Source organism: Bombina bombina, chromosome 1, assembly GCF_027579735.1.
Source record: "Bombina bombina isolate aBomBom1 chromosome 1, aBomBom1.pri, whole genome shotgun sequence".
In the NCBI taxonomy this organism is placed as follows: Eukaryota; Metazoa; Chordata; class Amphibia; order Anura; family Bombinatoridae; genus Bombina; species Bombina bombina.
Window position 1 is genome coordinate 1,304,538,683 of NC_069499.1, and position 19,633 is coordinate 1,304,558,315.

At 42.8% G+C, this 19,633-nt stretch overlaps 1 protein-coding gene across 1 annotated transcript in view; it reads right to left on the reverse strand.

Moving 5' to 3' along the window:
* Positions 1-435: 435 nt before the first annotated feature.
* Positions 436-19,633, reverse strand: part of URI1 (URI1 prefoldin like chaperone) — a gene marked incomplete in the record, with an annotated part of 867,239 nt that continues 848,041 nt past the window's right edge. The window contains 1 exon segment of the mRNA XM_053701783.1: positions 436-1,650. Within this exon segment, the coding sequence (XP_053557758.1) occupies positions 1,465-1,650 (186 nt within the window).

A 19,633-nucleotide genomic window follows, 5' to 3' on the forward strand; every position in this document is an offset into this window, starting at 1 on the left:
AGTTAAACGTCCACGTACACTTTGCCAACAAAATTTAAATATGTTTCACGCCTGCATTATTTAGGCAAAAAATTAAAGTTGGTAAAGTAAAATCCGTGAATACTCAATTTAAAGGGACATTAAATATGTACATATTGTAAATAGTAGGAAAGACTGATTATTTAAGCTTTGCCAAAACTGCTTAAATTGACTGTTATACTAACAGGAATAGCATTTTTTTGTCAGCACAAGAACAACCATATAAACAACAAAAACAAAATAAAACAACACACACACACACACACTCTAGAACCAACAAAGAAAAAATATGAATTTAATGTCCCTTTAATTACAGTATCATGGTACCATCTAATGCCCTCCTAATAAGGGAGTGGCCAACATAAGTAAAACAGTTCTACAAATTTATAAGAAGGTGATTAAACACACAGATCTAGATTTGGTTGGCTGAATTTTATAATTAACGGATTGTCCCATCATTGCCCAAACAACTTAAACAGGCAAATGCTTAAAATCTGACCACTTATGAGTCTGTGAAATTATGTTAGGGTCTATTGAATTATTAAATAAAAAAAGGAGATGTTACTAGGGTAAGTTCTACATGAATTCCATGGATCAGTGTTTTAATATAATTTACAGAATGAAGATCATTTAACAGTGCAACAATATTTTGCTTTAAAATGTAACATTATTTGTATTCTCGAACAAACTTCAAAAGTGGTCCTCTGAATATTAAACCTGGATAAATCAAGACATAGGATGTGCGATTGTTCCACACTATCCACAACTGCAGGTCAAAGTCCAGCACTCACAAGCTCTCAGCTTAGATTTAAAAGCAAAAATGGAATGGTTAGTTAAAGCATTTGGCCAAATGGGAGAATTCCAGGTACCACGTCAAAGGACCTTGATGTGGTACGTGGGCTTGTCCCATTTGGTCAGATGCGGTAAGTAATCTTTCTATTTTTGCTTTTAAATCTTAGCTGAGAGCTTGTGAGTGCTGGACTTTCTCTGTGTGTTGTATTAATTTGTTTTGTAATTTCCCTATGGTTCTTGCACCCAGACCTGTCTGGGGTTAACTGCCTGTGACTCTAGGGACAGTACAGTTTCCTGTGAGTGCCCGTGAGCACCCAGGGCTGAGAATGTTACAGGGTCATGGGATGTGTACCCGGTCCGGTATGAGAGTACAGCCCCCTTCTGTGTTTATATATATATATATATATATATATATATATATATGATTTTAATAGTTGCACATTGGAAATAAAATATCCCTCCTTAAAAAGTTCAGGGTAAAAAAAATAAGAAAAAAAACAGATTTGGAGAACTTGTATATCCAGTTAACTGCCAGAAAGGCAACAACATATTACAAACATTTGCTCCTGGCAAAAAGAAGTATTGTAAACAATACCCGCCCTGTAATTTATTCTGTGTGACTGAGATTGATATGTTTAAAGTATTGTGGAAGAGTTATTTATGCTGTTGTATTCTTGCAGCCTTGAATTTTGAAACTCTTTTTGTACTCTCCTCTGAGACCTCAGAAGATAGCTCTTCAGATTTCCACTCTTGAATAGTTGGCAGACCAGGGTGTGCAATGCTTGTGATTGGCACGGACATAGAGAAAGGTTCTTTTTCTACTACTGTTCCTGAAAAAGCCTGCAAAAAAAAAAGTTTATTACATAAATATGCACATTAATTTCTTAATCTCAATATATTTAAATATATATATTAATATATACACACACATACATACACACACCCTGGGTCACCATGCTAGGTGGTCAGTTGTGCACAAGCCCTTTATGTCTCAAGAGAAAGCCAGATGATAACTATAATGGTGCTGGTGCCTTACTCACCATTTATGGACAACAAAACGGTGGAACAGGGTCTTGTGGAGTAACCAATCAATAATTTCATACTTTAATTTGGATGGACATATTTAGACCAATCTGTCAGATGGGTTGCATTGTTCAGATTCTCAAATTTAGAGAGGGGTCTGTAATGGTTACAAAACATTCTGGACAACTCCCTATCACCTATGCTCTATCAGTCCTTGACAAAAACATAATTTATGCTTACCTGATAAATTTATTTCTCTTGTAGTGTAGTCAGTCCACGGGTCATCCATTACTTATGGAATATATCTCTTCCTAACAGGAAGCTGCAAGAGGATCACCCAGCAGAGCTTGCTACATAGCTCCTCCCCTCACATGTCATATTCAGTCATTCGACCAAAGCAGACGAGAAAGGAGAAACCATAGGGTGCAGTGGTGACTGGAGTTTAATTAAAATTTAGGTCTGCCTTAAAGACAGGGCGGGCTGTGGACTGACTACACTACAAGAGAAATAAATTTATCAGGTAAGCATAAATTATGTTTTCTCTTGTTAAGTGTAGTCAGTCCACGGGTCATCCATTACTTATGGAATACCAATACCAAAGCTAAAGTACACGGATGAAGGGAGGGACAAGGCAGGAACATTAAACAGAAGGAACCACTGCCTGAAGTACCTTTCTCCCAAAAATAGCCTCCGAAGAAGCAAAAGTGTCAAATTTGTAAAATTTTGAAAAGGTGTGAAGCGAAGACCAAGTCGCAGCCTTGCAAATCTGTTCAACAGAGGCCTCATTTTTAAAGGCCCAGGTGGAAGCCACAGCTCTAGTAGAATGAGCTGTAATCCTTTCAGGAGGCTGCTGTCCAGCAGTCTCATAGGCTAAACGTATTATACTACGAAGCCAAAAAGAGAGAGAGGTAGCCGAAGCCTTTTGACCTCTTCTCTGTCCAGAGTAAACGACAAACAGGGAAGAAGTTTGACGAAAATCTTTAGTTGCCTGCAAATAGAACTTCAGGGCACGGACTACGTCCAAATTATGCAAAAGTCGTTCCTTCTTTGAAGAAGGGTTAGGACACAGTGATGGAACAACAATCTCTTGATTGATATTCCTGTTAGTAACTACCTTAGGTAAGAACCCAGGTTTAGTACGCAGAACTACCTTGTCTGAATGAAAAATCAGATAAGGAGAATCACAATGTAAGGCAGATAACTCAGAGACTCTTCGAGCCGAGGAAATAGCCATCAAAAACAAAACCTTACAGGATAACAGCTTGATATCAATGGAATGAAGGGGTTCAAATGGAACGCCTTGAAGAACATTAAGAACTAAGTTTAAGCTCCACGGCGGAGCAACAGTCTTAAACACAGGCTTAATCCTAGTTAAAGCCTGACAAAAAACCTGAACGTCTGGAACTTCAGCCAGACGTTTGTGTAGAAGAATAGACAGAGCAGAAATCTGTCCCTTTATCGAACTAGCAGATAAGCCCTTTTCTAAACCCTCTTGTAGAAAGGACAATATCCTAGGAATCCTAACCTTACTCCATGAGTAACTCTTGGATTCGCACCAATATAAATATTTACGCCATATCTTATGGTAAATTTTTCTGGTAACAGGCTTCCTAGCCTGTATTAAGGTATCAATAACCGACTCCGAGAAGCCACGCTTTGATAGAATCAAGCGTTCAATCTCCATGCAGTCAGCCTCAGAGAAATTAGATTTGGATGTTTGAAAGGACCCTGAATTAGAAGGTCCTGTCTCCGAGGTAGAGACCACGGTGGACAGGACGACATGTCCACTAGGTCTGCATACCAGGTCCTGCGTGGCCACGCAGGCGCTATCAGAATCACCGAAGCTCTCTCCTGTTTGATCTTGGCAATCAAACGAGGAAGCATCAGGAATGGTGGAAACACATAAGCCATGTTGAAGACCCAAGGGGCTGTCAGAGCATCTATCAGCACCGCTCCCGGGTCCCTGGACCTGGATCCGTAACAAGGAAGCTTGGCGTTCTGGCGAGACGCCATGAGATCCAGATCTGGTTTGCCCCAACGAAGAATCAGTTGAGCAAAGACCTCCGGATGAAGTTCCCACTCCCCCGGATGAAAAGTCTGGCGACTTAGAAAATCCGCCTCCCAGTTCTCTACGCCTGGGATGTAAATCGCTGACAGGTGGCAAGAGTGAGACTCTGCCCAGCGAATTATCTTTGAGACTTCCAACATCGCTAGGGAACTTCTGGTTCCCCCTTGATGGTTGATGTAAGCCACAGTCGTGATGTTGTCCGACTGAAATCTGATGAACCTCAGAGTTGCTAACTGAGGACAAACTAGGAGAGCATTGAATATTGCTCTTAATTCCAGAATATTTATTGGGAGGAGTTTCTCCTCCTGAGTCCATAATCCCTGAGCTTTCAGGGAGTTCCAGACTGCGCCCCAGCCTAGAAGGCTGGCGTCTGTTGTTACAATCGTCCAATCTGGCCTGCGAAAGGTCATCCCCTTGGACAGATGTGGCCGAGAGAGCCACCATAGAAGAGAATCTCTGGTCTCTTGATCCAGACTTAGTAGGGGGGACAAATCTGAGTAATCCCCGTTCCACTGACTTAGCATGCACAATTGCAGCGGTCTGAGATGCAGGCGCGCAAATGGTACTATGTCCATTGTCGCTACCATTAAGCCGATTACTTCCATGCACTGAGCTACTGACGGGTGTGGAATGGAATGAAGGACACGGCAAGCATTTAGAAGTTTTGATAACCTGGCCTCTGTCAGGTAAATTTTCATCTCTACAGAATCTATAAGAGTCCATAGAAAGGGAACTCTTGTAAGTGGTAATAGAGAACTCTTTTCCACGTTCACCTTCCACCCATGCGACCTCAGAAATGCCAGAACTATCTCTGTATGAGACTTGGCAGTTTGAAAACTTGACGCTTGTATCAGAATGTCGTCTAGGTACGGAGTCACCGCTATGCCTCGCGGTCTTAGTACCGCCAGAAGTGAGCCCAGAACTTTTGTAAAGATTCTTGGAGCCGTAGCTAATCCGAAGGGAAGAGCTACAAACTGGTAATGCCTGTCTAGGAAAGCAAATCTTAGGTACCGATAATGATCCTTGTGAATCGGTATGTGAAGGTAGGCATCCTTTAAATCCACTGTGGTCATGTACTGACCCTCTTGGATCATGGGAAGGATGGTTCGAATAGTTTCCATTTTGAATGATGGAACTCTTAGAAATTTGTTTAGGATTTTTAAGTCCAAGATTGGTCTGAAGGTTCCCTCTTTCTTGGGAACCACAAATAGATTTGAATAGAATCCCTGCCCGTGTTCCGTCCGCGGAACTGGGTGGATCACCCCCATTAGTAAAAGGTCTTGTACACAGCGTAGAAATGCCTCTTTCTTTATTTGGTTTGCTGATAACCTTGAAAGATGAAATCTCCCTCGTGGAGGAGAAGTTTTGAAGTCCAGGAGATATCCCTGAGATATGATCTCCAACGCCCAGGGATCCTGGACATCTCTTGCCCAAGCCTGGGCGAAGAGAGAAAGTCTGCCCCCCACTAGATCCGTTTCCGGATAGGGGGCCCTCTCTTCATGCTGTCTTGGGGGCAGCAACAGGTTTCTTGGCCTGCTTGCCCTTGTTCCAGGACTGGTTAACTTTCCAGCCCTGCCTGTAACGAGCAACAGCTCCTTCCTGTTTTGGAGCGGAGGAAGTTGATGCTGCTCCAGCCTTGAAGTTACGAAAGGCACGAAAATTAGACTGTTTGGCCTTTGATTTGGCCCTGTCCTGAGGTAGAACATGGCCCTTACCTCCCGTAATGTCAGCTATAATTTCTTTCAAGCCGGGCCCGAATAAGGTCTGCCCTTTGAAAGGAATATTCAGCAATTTAGATTTAGAAGTCATGTCAGCTGACCAGGATTTAAGCCATAGCGCTCTGCGTGCTTGGATGGCGAATCCGGAGTTCTTAGCCGTAAGTTTGGTTAAATGTACGACGGCATCAGAAACAAATGCGTTAGCTAGCTTAAGTGCTTTAAGCTTGTTCATAATTTCATCCAATGGAGCTGTGCGAATGGCCTCTTCCAGAGACTCAAACCAGAATGCCGCCGCAGCAGTGACAGGCGCAATGCATGCAAGGGGCTGTAAGATAAAACCTTGTTGAACAAACATTTTCTTAAGGTAACCCTCTAATTTCTTATCCATTGGATCTGAAAAGGCACAACTATCCTCCACCGGGATAGTGGTACGCTTAGCTAAAGTAGAAACTGCTCCCTCCACCTTAGGGACCGTCTGCCATAAGTCTCGTGTGGTGGTGTCTATAGGAAACATTTTCCTAAATATGGGAGGAGGGGAAAAGGGCACACCAGGTCTATCCCACTCCTTGCTAATAATCTCTGTAAGCCGTCAGTACACACCGGTACCGCATAGTATCTATCCAACCTACATAATTTTTCTGGAATTGCAACCGTGTTACAATCATTCAGAGCCGCTAATACCTCCCCTAGCAATATGCGGAGGTTCTCAAGCTTAAATTTAAAATTAGAAATCTCTGAATCCAGTCTCCCTGGATCAGATCCGTCACCCACAGAATGAAGCTCTCCGTCTTCACGTTCTGCAAACTGTGACGCAGTATCTGACATGGCTCTCACCTCATCCGCGCGCTCTGTCCTTAATCCAGAGCTATCGCGCTTGCCTCTTAATTCTGGCAATTTAGATAATACTTCTGTCATAACAGTAGCCATGTCTTGCAAAGTGATTTGTAAGGGCCTCCCTGATGTACTTGGCGCCACAAAATCACGCACCTCCTGAGCGGGAGGCGAAGGTACTGACACGTGAGGAGAGTTAGTCGGCATAACTTCCCCCTCGTTGTCTGGTGATAATTTCTTTACATGTAAAGATTGACTTTTATTTAAAGTAGCATCAATGCAATTAGTACATAAATTTCTATTGGGCTCCACATTGGCCTTTAAACATAGTGAACAAAGAGATTCATCTGTGTCAGACATGTTTAAACAGACTAGCAATGAGACTAGCAAGCTTGGAAATACTTTTCTAAATAAATTTACAAGCAATATAAAAAACGCTACTGTGCCTTTAAGAAGCACAAAAAGCTGTCACAGTTGAAATAACAATGAACCAAAATAGTTATAGCAACCAATTTTTCACAGTAAATGTATTAAGTTAGCAAAGGATTGCACCCACCAGCAAATGGATGATTAACCCCTTAATACCCAAAAACGGATTAACAATTTAATAATTAACGTTTTTCTCACAGTCAAAACATACTGTCACAGGTCTCTGTGACTGATTACCTCCCTCAAAATGAATTTTGAAGACCCCTGAGCTCTCTAGAGACGATCTGGATCATGGAGGATGAAGTAGACAGATTGTGACTGAATTTTTACTGCGCAAAAAAGCGCTAAAATAGGCCCCTCCCACTCATATTACAGCAGTGGGGAAGCTCAGAAAACTGTTTCTATGCAGAAAACAAAGATGGCCATGTGGTAAAAATCATGCCCCAATAAGTTTTATCACCAAGTACCTCACAAAAAACGATTAACATGCCAGTAAACGTTTTAAACATACATTTGAAAAGTTATGAATTGTTATCAATAAGCCTGCTACCAGTCGCTTTTACTGCAGTTAAGGCTCATACATTATTTCAGTATTAACAGTATTTTCAGAGTCATTTCCATTCCTTAGAAAAATACATTCAGTGTACACACACTCATCAGCCTAATACCAGTCGCTATCACTGCATTTAAGGCTGAACTTACTTTACATTGGTATCAGCAGTATTTTCTCAGTCAATTCCATTCCTCAGAAAAATAATTACTGCACATACCTCATTTGCAGGGGGGCCCTGCATGCTATTCCCCTTCTCTGAAGTTACCTCACTCCTCAGATGAGAACAGCCAGTGGATCTTAGTTACGTCTGCTAAGATCATAGAAAACGCAGGCAGATTCTTCTTCTAATGCTGCCTGAGAATAAACAGCACACTCCGGTGCCATTTAAAATAACAAACTTTTGATTGTAGAAATAAACTAAGTTAAAAAACACCACAGACCTCTCACAGCGACCTATCTAGTTAGGCTGCAAGAGAATGACTGAATATGACATGTGAGGGGAGGAGCTATGTAGCAAGCTCTGCTGGGTGATCCTCTTGCAGCTTCCTGTTAGGAAGAGATATATTCCATAAGTAATGGATGACCCGTGGACTGACTACACTTAACAAGAGAAAAGTGTTTTGCCACACTGTCCAGGACTAGTTTGAGGAGCAGGATATCAAAGTGTTAGATTGCCCCACCAAAATCTAATATAACATCTGTGGGATAGGCTGGAATGATGAATCTAATCTTGATTGCAAAGACCTCTTTCTGTAGAACATTTGCAGGAGGAATGGAGAACACATATTTACACATTAACACAAATATATATGTATATAAGCATATACATATATATTTCCCAGGGGCACACAGTCCCCATAGACCGCAATGTAAAAGCACTTTTCAGTGCCGTCTTTTTTTCTAACACCATCCAACTTTAGCCCCAAAAAACTGCTTAGTGCAGTTATATTTTAGAAAAAAAAAAAAAGATAATTTTAATTTAATAAAAAACTAAAATGCACTTTAATTTGGGGCAATTTTCTCGTGGTAAGTGTTTACGGGTGTGCGATAAATTTGTGCTCCACTTGTAATCTAGCCAACAATACACACATTAAAGTAATCTTTATATCAAAAAATAAACCAAGAAGCATTCTTCATACAAAGCAAAATATACATCAATGCTTTTAACATAAAGATTTCCTATAGTATCATAAACAGAATCCTGAATCTATATCAGAATGTACTTTTAAATAATTATGTAACAATTCATTTATTTTAAAGTGGCACTCTGTGGAGTCTTCAGCCGTTACCTATTTTAAAGGAGCAATAAATACAAATGCATAAAAACTAAATTTATGCTTGCCTGATAAATGTATTTCTTTCCGGATATGGTGAGTCCACGGCGTCATTTACTGTTGTAAATATCACTCCTGGCTAGCAGGAGGAGGCAAAGAGCACCACAGCCAAACTGTTAAGTATCACTTCCCTTCCCACAAACCAGTGTCATTCGACCGAAGGTAAATGGAAAAAAAAAAGGAGTAACACAAGGTGTAGAGGTGTCTGAGGTTTAGTAAAAAATAACGGTCTTAAAATAAAGGGCGGGGCCATAGACTTACCATATAATTGGAAATAAATAATTTTATCAGGTAAGCATACATTTTGTTTTCTTTCCTAAGATATGGTGAGTCCATGGCATCATCATTTACTGTTGGGATCCAATAACCAAACTAGAGGACACAAGGGACAAGACAGGTAGACCTAAACAGAAGGCACTGTCGCTTTAAGAACCTTTCTCCCAAAAGAGGCCTCAGTCAAACAAGGTTAAGGCTCCAAGTAGGAGCAACAGACTTAAACACAGGCCTGATTCTGACCAAGGCCTGACAAAAAGATTGCACATCTGTCACATCCGCCAGACGCTTATGTAGCAAAATAGATAATGGAGAAATCTGACCCTTCAGGGTACTGACTGACCAACCCTTCTCCAGACCTTCCTGGAGATAGGACAAAATCCTAGGAATCCTGACCCTACTCCAAGAGCAGCCCTTGGATTCACATTAATAAAGATATTTACGCCATATCTTATGGTAAATATTTCTAGTAACAGGTTTGCAAGCCTGAATCATGGTCTCAATGACCGACTCCAAACAGCCAGCTTCAGAGAAATGAGATTGGGATGAAGGAAGAGACCCTGAATCAGAAGGTCCTTCCTCAGAGGCAGACTCCAAGGTGGGAGAGGCAACATCTCCACTAGGTCTGCATACCAGATCCTGCGAGGCCACGCAGGGGCTATTAGAATCACTGATGCTCTCTCCTGTTTGATACGAGCAATGAATCATGGAAGGAGAGCAAAGCGGAGGAAACAGTTATGCCCGCCTGAAATCCCAAGGGACCGCCAGAGCATCTATCAGAGCGGCCTGTGGATCCCTTGACCTTGAACCGTACCTTGAAAGCTTGGCATTCTACCGAGATGCCATCAGATCCAACTCCGGCACCCCCCATTCGAGGGTTAAAGTGAAGGTCAATTTGAATGAATTAGTGCTGATTTTTAATAAACCTATAAAAACAAGGGCACTTTAATTCTTTAAAATTTACATTTCACTCCTTTTCTCCAAAAAAACTTACCTTTTAATCATGTCAGCCGCTGCAGCTCTTCCTCTGCCCGTCGCAAGCCCTCTTCACGGGTCCAAAATGACGAATTCGGCTTCCTCTAATCACGGCGTTGCATCAGCCCATAATCCCCTCGGGGGGAAAGCCGTGATTGGAGGAAGCCTGATTCGTCATTTTTGACGTAAGAAGAGGCTTCCGACGGCCGGGGGAATCGCTGGAGCGGCATTCAGGATTAAAAAGTAAGTTTTTGAAGAAAATTAGTGAAATGTCAATTTTGATGAATGAAAGTGCCCTTGTTTTTAATAGGTTTATTAAAAACCGGGAACTAATTCATCAAAATTGACCTTCACTTTAAGCTGGATAACACCGTCTGGATGGAGTTCCCACACCCTGGGATGAAAAGTCTGTCTGCTCAGGAAATCCGCTTCCCAGTTGTCCACTCCTGGAATGTGGATGGCAGATAGACAGCTTCTGCCCACTGAACAATCAAAGCCACCTCATTTATGGCTAAGGAACTCCGAGTTCCTCCCTGGTGGTTGATGTAAGCCACTGAGGTTATGTTGTCTGACTGGAACCTGATAAACCGGGCTAAGGACAACTGAGGCCAAGCCATCAGAGCACTGTAAATCGCTCTCAACTCCAAGATGTTGATGGGGAGAGCAGACTCCTCCAGAGTCCAAAGTCCCTGCGTTTTTAACGAGTCCCAGACTGCTCCCCAGCCCAGCAGGCTTAAGTCCGTGGTCACAATCACCCAGGAAGGTTTCCGAAAGCATGTGCCCCGATACAGATGTTCCTGAGAAAGCCACCACAGGAGAGAGTCTTGTCAACTGATCTAGATCTATCCTCTGAGACAGATCCACATGATCCCTGTTCCATGTTTTGAGCATGCACAACTGCAGAGCTCCCAAATGGAATCAAGCAAAGGGAATGATGTCCATGGAAGCCACCATCAGACCGATTACATCCATACATTGAGCCACTGATGGCCGAACAGTAGACTGTACAGAGGCAAGAATTTTGGCTCTTCTGAACTCTGTCAGAAAAATTTTCATCGATAGGGAATGATTTATAGTCCCTAAGAAAACTACCCTTGTAGCTGGAACAAGGGAGCTTTTTTCCAGATTCACTTTCCATCCGTGGCAACGAAGAAAAGACAAGATCTCGTCCAGGTAGGGCACCACTGCAATTCCCCGAGACTGGATCACTCCCAAGAGAGCCCCAGAACCTTTGAGAAAATTATGGGAGCTGTGGCAAAGCCAAACTGAAGAGCCACGAACTGAAAGTGTTTGTCCAGAAAGGCAAATCTCAGAAATTTGTGATGATCCCTGTGAATAGGAACATGAAGGTACGCATCCTTCAGGTCTATGGACGTCATGAACTGACCCTCTTGCACCAAAGGAAGAATGGAACGTATAGTTTCCATCTTGAAGGATGGTACTCTGAGAAACTTGTTTAGACAGCAGATCTAGAAGAGCAGAAAGTTCCCTCTTTTTTGGGAACCACAAACAGATTGGAATAGAAACCTAGACCCTGTTCCTGTACTAGGACCATTATTCCCAGGGAGGAAGATCCTATACACATTTCAATAATGCCTCTCTTTATCTGATCTGCAGATAATATTGAGACTTGGAACCTGCCCCCAGGAAGAAAAGTCTTGAATTCCAGTTTGTAACGGTGAATTACTATGTCCGCAGCCAAGGGATCTGGGACAAATCGTATCCAAACTTGAGAGAACTGAGAAAGTCTGCCCCCCACTTGATCCAATCCCAGATCGGGAGCAAACCCTTCATGCTGACTTAGATTGCTTTCCCTTATTCCAAAACTGACTGGGTTACCAAGACAACTTGCACTGTTCCTGTTTGGAAGAAGAAGGGGAAGATTTTCTTCTTAAGTTACGAAAGGAACGAAAATTAGTCTGACGTCCTTTCGGTCTATTCTTCTTGTCTTGAGGGAGAGAAGACCCCTTTCTGCCCGTGATATCAGAAATACTTTCTGTCAGACCGGGTCCAAACAAGCTCTTACCCTTGTAAGGAATCTCCAGAAGCATGGATTTAGATAAAAGATCATCTGACCACGACTTCAGCCACAATGCTCTGCGCGCTTACACAGCGAAGTCAGATATTTTGGCTCCCAATTTAATAACCTGCAAAGAAGCATCAGTAATAAAAGAATTGGCTAGCTTGAGAGCCTTAATCCTGTCTTGTATCTCCTCTAAGGGAGTCTCTACCTGCAGAGATTCAGACAAGGTGTCCAACCAATAGGCTGCCGCATTTGTCACCATGGCAATACACACTGCAGGTTGCCATTGGAGACCTTGATGAACAAATATTTTCTTCAAATAAGCCTCCAGCTTCTTGTCCATTGGATCCTTAAAAGAGCAGCTATACTCAATAGGAATAGTAATTCTCTTAGCCAGAGTAGAAATGGCCCATTCTACTTTAGGAACCATTTGCCATGACCCTTTAAGGGAATCAGCAACAGGAAACATATTTTTAAAGACAGGACACGGGGAGAAAGATATCCCCAACCTCTCCCATTCCTGTGTTATAATCTCCGTGGCACGGTCTGGCACAGGAAAAACCTCCACAGAGGAAGGAACATCAAAGTATTTATTACGTTTACTAGACTTCTTAGGGGTGACAATAGTCATCCAAAAATCGTCATCCAAGTTAACTAAAACCTCCTTTAAAAGTACACTGAGGTGTTCAAGCTTAATTCTGAAGGAATTACACTGTTTGAATTTGAGATTTCACCCTCCTAGGCTACCGACGTATCTTCCTCATCAGACTTATGAGAAAGGGCAACTTGGGTAGCCGAAACTGAAGCAGAAACCTTACTATCTGAATCTCTAATTGTCCTCTTGCCTTTACCCTGTAGCAAGTGAATGGCAGTTATACCTGGGCAGCAATTTCTGCTTGCAAATAAATTCCTCCAGGAGATTGAGAGGAACCACAGGTACTGCATGTGACACCATTAAGGCTTGGGATGTTTGAGGAGAAGGCTGTGGCAATGCCTGAATAGCATCTTCCTGAGAGACATTTGGCTCATAAACAAAAAGTTTATCTTTATTTTTTAACGTCCTCTCTATGCATGAGGAACAAAACTGCAAGGGTGGCACAACATGGCTTTTCCAGACAAATGATGCACTTATGCACTTGTCCAAATGATCCATTGTGTAGGTAAAAACTTATCAAAAATACATTTTTATTGATTTAATAATTTTAGGGTACTGTCTCTTTAAATAGGATGCAGTAAAACTATTTATGACAAACGCTTCCACAAAATAAAAACAACAGAGTTAATGCTTCCTGATCTAGAAGAGATTCAAACTACCATTTTTTGCCCCTTATCTCAAATTTTTTGCCCCTTATCTCAAATTTTAAAATCAGCACCCTCATGCAACACCTATTCCCCCACAATGCTCAGTACTGCTTGTGCGAACAAACAACAAGGTTTCTGAAAAGAAGGCAGTTGCGATCGCTCTGACCGGACTTTGAAGCTGTGCAACTACTCTCAGTGCGTGCTTCAAAATCGGAAAAGAAACAAAGTAAAATGAAGCGCTTCCTGTAGAAGTTAGCTACAATGGCTTAGGATCACAATATGCGATGCAAGTGCCCCCAAACACCTCATTCTCCAAACTATCTGGAAAATTAACAAGTCCATCTCAGACATATGGAAATTGCCTTGACCATTAACAGGTCTTTGTAATAAATTGGGTGTTTATGGTGTAGACAAAAGCAATTAAACTCAGAGCCAGAAAATATGGGGTAACTCATTTCCATAAAGGAGATTAACCCGTCTCACTTCACATAATATAGTGCCTGCTCCCTACCATCAATGATCCTTATATAAGGATTCTAGTCCCCAGTAGTTGCAGAAATAAGGTTAACCCCTTCAGTGTCAGCCTCCTAGCCCCAGAAGACAAAAAGGCACTTATCTGCACATTTGCTGTCCGGCAGGACGACAGCTCACCCGGTATGAAAGGAAGCCACTCCTTACAGAGACCTGTGGAAAAAACAGAATTTATGTTTACCTGATAAATTACTTTCTCCAACGGTGTGTCCGGTCCACGGCGTCATCCTTACTTGTGGGATATTCTCTTCCCCAACAGGAAATGGCAAAGAGCCCAGCAAAGCTGGTCACATGATCCCTCCTAGGCTCCGCCTTCCCCAGTCATTCGACCGACGTAAAGGAGGAATATTTGCATAGGAGAAACCATATGATACCGTGGTGACTGTAGTTAAAGAAAATAAATTATCAGACCTGATTAAAAAACCAGGGCGGGCCGTGGACCGGACACACCGTTGGAGAAAGTAATTTATCAGGTAAACATAAATTCTGTTTTCTCCAACATAGGTGTGTCCGGTCCACGGCGTCATCCTTACTTGTGGGAACCAATACCAAAGCTTTAGGACACGGATGAAGGGAGGGAGCAAATCAGGTCACCTAAATGGAAGGCACCACGGCTTGCAAAACCTTTCTCCCAAAAATAGCCTCAGAAGAAGCAAAAGTATCAAACTTGTAAAATTTGGTAAAAGTGTGCAGTGAAGACCAAGTCGCTGCCTTACATATCTGATCAACAGAAGCCTCGTTCTTGAAGGCCCATGTGGAAGCCACAGCCCTAGTGGAATGAGCTGTGATTCTTTCAGGAGGCTGCCGTCCGGCAGTCTCATAAGCCAATCTGATGATGCTTTTAATCCAAAAAGAGAGAGAGGTAGAAGTTGCTTTTTGACCTCTCCTTTTACCAGAATAAAGAACAAACAAGGAAGATGTTTGTCTAAAATCCTTTGTAGCATCTAAATAGAATTTTAGAGCGCGAACAACATCCAATTTGTGCAACAAACGTTCCTTCTTTGAAACTGGATTCGGACACAAAGAAGGCACGACTATCTCCTGGTTAATGTTTTTGTTAGAAACAACTTTCGGAAGAAAACCAGGTTTAGTACGTAAAACCACCTTATCTGCATGGAACACCAGATAAGGAGGAGAACACTGCAGAGCAGATAATTCTGAAACTCTTCTAGCAGAAGAAATTGCAACCAAAAACAAAACTTTCCAAGATAATAACTTAATATCAATGGAATGTAAGGGTTCAAACGGAACCCCCTGAAGAACTGAAAGAACTAAATTGAGACTCCAAGGAGGAGTCAAAGGTTTGTAAACAGGCTTGATTCTAACCAGAGCCTGAACAAAGGCTTGAACATCTGGCACAGCTGCCAGCTTTTTGTGAAGTAACACAGACAAGGCAGAAATCTGTCCCTTCAAGGAACTTGCAGATAATCCTTTCTCCAATCCTTCTTGAAGAAAGGATAGAATCTTAGGAATTTTTACCTTGTCCCAAGGGAATCCTTTAGATTCACACCAACAGATATATTTTTTCCATATTTTGTGGTAAATTTTTCTAGTTACAGGCTTTCTGGCCTGAACAAGAGTATCAATAACAGAATCTGAGAACCCTCGCTTTGATAAGATCAAGCGTTCAATCTCCAAGCAGTCAGTTGGAGTGAGACCAGATTCGGATGTTCGAACGGACCTTGAACAAGAAGGTCTCATCTCAAAGGTAGCTTCCATGGTGGAGCCGATGACATATTCACCAGGTCTGCATACCAAGTCCTGCGTGGCCACGCAGGAGCTATCAAGATCACCGACGCCCTCTCCTGATTGATCCTGGCTACCAGCCTGGGGATGAGAGGAAACGGCGGGAATACATAAGCTAGTTTGAAGGTCCAAGGTGCTACTAGTGCATCTACTAGAGTCGCCTTGGGATCCCTGGATCTGGACCCGTAGCAAGGAACCTTGAAGTTCTGACGAGAGGCCATCAGATCCATGTCTGGAATGCCCCACAGTTGAGTAATTTGGGCAAAGATTTCCGGATGGAGTTCCCACTCCCCCGGATGTAATGTCTGACGACTCAGAAAATCCGCTTCCCAATTTTCCACTCCTGGGATGTGGATTGCAGACAAGTGGCAGGAGTGAGTCTCCGCCCATTGAATGATTTTGGTCACTTCTTCCATCGCCAGGGAACTCCTTGTTCCCCCCTGATGGTTGATGTACGCAACAGTCGTCATGTTGTCTGATTGAAACCGTATGAACTTGGCCTTTGCTAGCTGAGGCCAAGCCTTGAGAGCATTGAGTATCGCTCTCAGTTCCAGAATATTTATCGGTAGAAGAGATTCTTCCCGAGACCAAAGACCCTGAGCTTTCAGGGGTCCCCCAGACCGCGCCCCAGCCCATCAGACTGGCGTCGGTCGTGACAATGACCCACTCTGGTCTGCGGAAGCTCATCCCCTGTGACAGGTTGTCCAGGGACAGCCACCAACGGAGTGAATCTCTGGTCCTCTGATTTACTTGTATCGTCGGAGACAAGTCTGTATAGTCCCCATTCCACTGACTGAGCATGCACAGTTGTAATGGTCTTAGATGAATGCGCGCAAAAGGAACTATGTCCATTGCCGCTACCATCAAACCTATTACTTCCATGCACTGCGCTATGGAAGGAAGAGGAACGGAATGAAGTATTTGACAAGAGTTTAGAAGTTTTGTTTTTCTGGCCTCTGTCAGAAAAATCCTCATTTCTAAGGAGTCTATTATTGTTCCCAAGAAGGGAACCCTCGTTGACGGAGATAGAGAACTCTTTTCTACGTTCACTTTCCATCCGTGAGATCTGAGAAAGGCCAGGACAATGTCCGTGTGAGCCTTTGCTAGAGGAAGGGACGACGCTTGAATCAGAATGTCGTCCAAGTAAGGTACTACTGCAATGCCCCTTGGTCTTAGCACCGCTAGAAGGGACCCTAGTACCTTTGTGAAAATCCTTGGAGCAGTGGCTAATCCGAACGGAAGTGCCACAAACTGGTAATGCTTGTCCAGGAATGCGAACCTTAGGAACCGATGATGTTCCTTGTGGATAGGAATATGTAGATACGCATCCTTTAAATCCACCGTGGTCATGAATTGACCTTCCTGGATGGAAGGAAGAATTGTTCGAATGGTTTCCATTTTGAACGATGGAACCTTGAGAAACTTGTTTAGGATCTTGAGATCTAAGATTGGTCTGAACGTTCCCTCTTTTTTGGGAACTACGAACAGATTGGAGTAGAACCCCATCCCTTGTTCTCCTAATGGAACAGGATGAATCACTCCCATTTTTAACAGGTCTTCTACACAATGTAAGAATGCCTGTTTTTTTATGTGGTCTGAAGACAATTGAGACCTGTGGAACCTCCCCCTTGGGGGAAGCCCCTTGAATTCCAGAAGATAACCTTGGGAGACTATTTCTAGCGCCCAAGGATCCAGAACATCTCTTGCCCAAGCCTGAGCGAAGAGAGAGAGTCTGCCCCCCACCAGATCCGGTCCCGGATCGGGGGCCAACATCTCATGCTGTCTTGGTAGCAGTGGCAGGTTTCTTGGCCTGCTTTCCCTTGTTCCAGCCTTGCATTGGTCTCCAGGCTGGCTTGGCTTGAGAAGTATTACCCTCTTGCTTAGAGGACGTAGCACCTGGGGCTGGTCCGTTTCTACGAAAGGGACGAAAATTAGGTTTATTTTTGGCCTTGAAAGACCTATCCTGAGGAAGGGCGTGGCCCTTGCCCCCAGTGATATCAGAGATAATCTCTTTCAAGTCAGGGCCAAACAGCGTTTTCCCCTTGAAATGAATGTTAAGCAATTTGTTCTTGGAAGACGCATCCGCTGACCAAGATTTTAACCAAAGCGCTCTGCGCGCCACAATAGCAAACCCAGAATTTTTCGCCGCTAACATAGCCAATTGCAAAGTGGCGTCTAGGGTGAAAGAATTAGCCAATTTGAGAGCACGGATTCTGTCCATAATCTCCTCATAAGAAGGAGAATTACTAGTGATCGCCTTTTCTAGCTCATCGAACCAGAAACACGCGGCTGTAGTGACAGGGACAATGCATGAAATTGGTTGTAGAAGGTAACCTTGCTGAACAAACATCTTTTTAAGCAAACCTTCTAATTTTTTATCCATAGGATCTTTGAAAGCACAACTATCTTCTATGGGTATAGTGGTGCGTTTGTTTAGAGTAGAAACCGCCCCCTCGACCTTGGGGACTGTCTGCCATAAGTCCTTTCTGGGGTCGACCATAGGAAACAATTTTTTAAATATGGGGGGAGGGACGAAAGGTATACCGGGCCTTTCCCATTCTTTATTTACAATGTCCGCCACCCGCTTGGGTATAGGAAAAGCTTCGGGGGGCCCCGGGACCTCTAGGAACTTGTCCATTTTACATAGTTTCTCTGGGATGACCAAATTCTCACAATCATCCAGAGTGGATAACACCTCCTTAAGCAGAGCGCGGAGATGTTCCAACTTAAATTTAAATGTAATCACATCAGGTTCAGCTTGTTGAGAAATTTTCCCTGAATCTGAAATTTCTCCCTCAGACAAAACCTCCCTGGCCCCCTCAGACTGGTGTAGGGGCCCTTCAGAAACAATATCATCAGCGTCCTCATGCTCTTCAGTATTTTCTAAAACAGAGCAGTCGCGCTTTCGCTGATAAGTGGGCATTTTGGCTAAAATGTTTTTGATAGAATTATCCATTACAGCCGTTAATTGTTGCATAGTAAGGAGTATTGGCGCGCTAGATGTACTAGGGGCCTCCTGTGTGGGCAAGACTGGTGTAGACGAAGGAGGGGATGATGCAGTACCATGCTTACTCCCCTCACTTGAGGAATCATCTTGGGCATCATTTTCTCTAAATTTTGTGTCACATAAATCACATCTATTTAAATGAGAAGGAACCTTGGCTTCCCCACATTCAGAACACAGTCTATCTGGCAGTTCAGACATGTTAAACAGGCATAAACTTGATAACAAAGTACAAAAAACGTTTTAAAATAAAACCGTTACTGTCACTTTAAATTTTAAACTGAACACACTTTATTACTGCAATTGCGAAAAAGTATGAAGGAATTGTTCAAAATTCACCAAAATTTCACCACAGTGTCTTAAAGCCTTAAAAGTATTGCACACCAAATTTGGAAGCTTTAACCCTTAAAATAACGGAACCGGAGCCGTTTTTATATTTAACCCCTTTACAGTCCCTGGTATCTGCTTTGCTGAGACCCAACCAAGCCAAAAGGGGAATATGATACCAAATGACGCCTTCAGAAAGTCTTTTCTATGTATCAGAGCTCCTCACACATGCATCTGCATGTCATGCTTCTCAAAAACAAGTGCGCAATACAGGCGCGAAAATGAGACTCTGCCTATGATTAGGGAAAGCCCCTAGAGAATAAGGTGTCCAATACAGTGCCTGCCGGTTATTTTACAAAATTCCCAAGATTAAAATAATTCCTCAAGGCTATGGAGTATAAAATATGTTTATATATAAATCGATTTAGCCCAGAAAATGTCTACAGTCTTAAAAAGCCCTTGTGAAGCCCTTATTTACTGTCTGTAATAAAAATGGCTTACCGGATCCCATAGGGAAAATGACAGCTTCCAGCATTACATCGTCTTGTTAGAATGTGTCATACCTCAAGCAGCAAAAGTCTGCTCACTGTTCCCCCAACTGAAGTTAATTCCTCTCAACAGTCCTGTGTGGAACAGCCATCGATTTTAGTAACGGTTGCTAAAATCATTTTCCTCTTACAAACAGA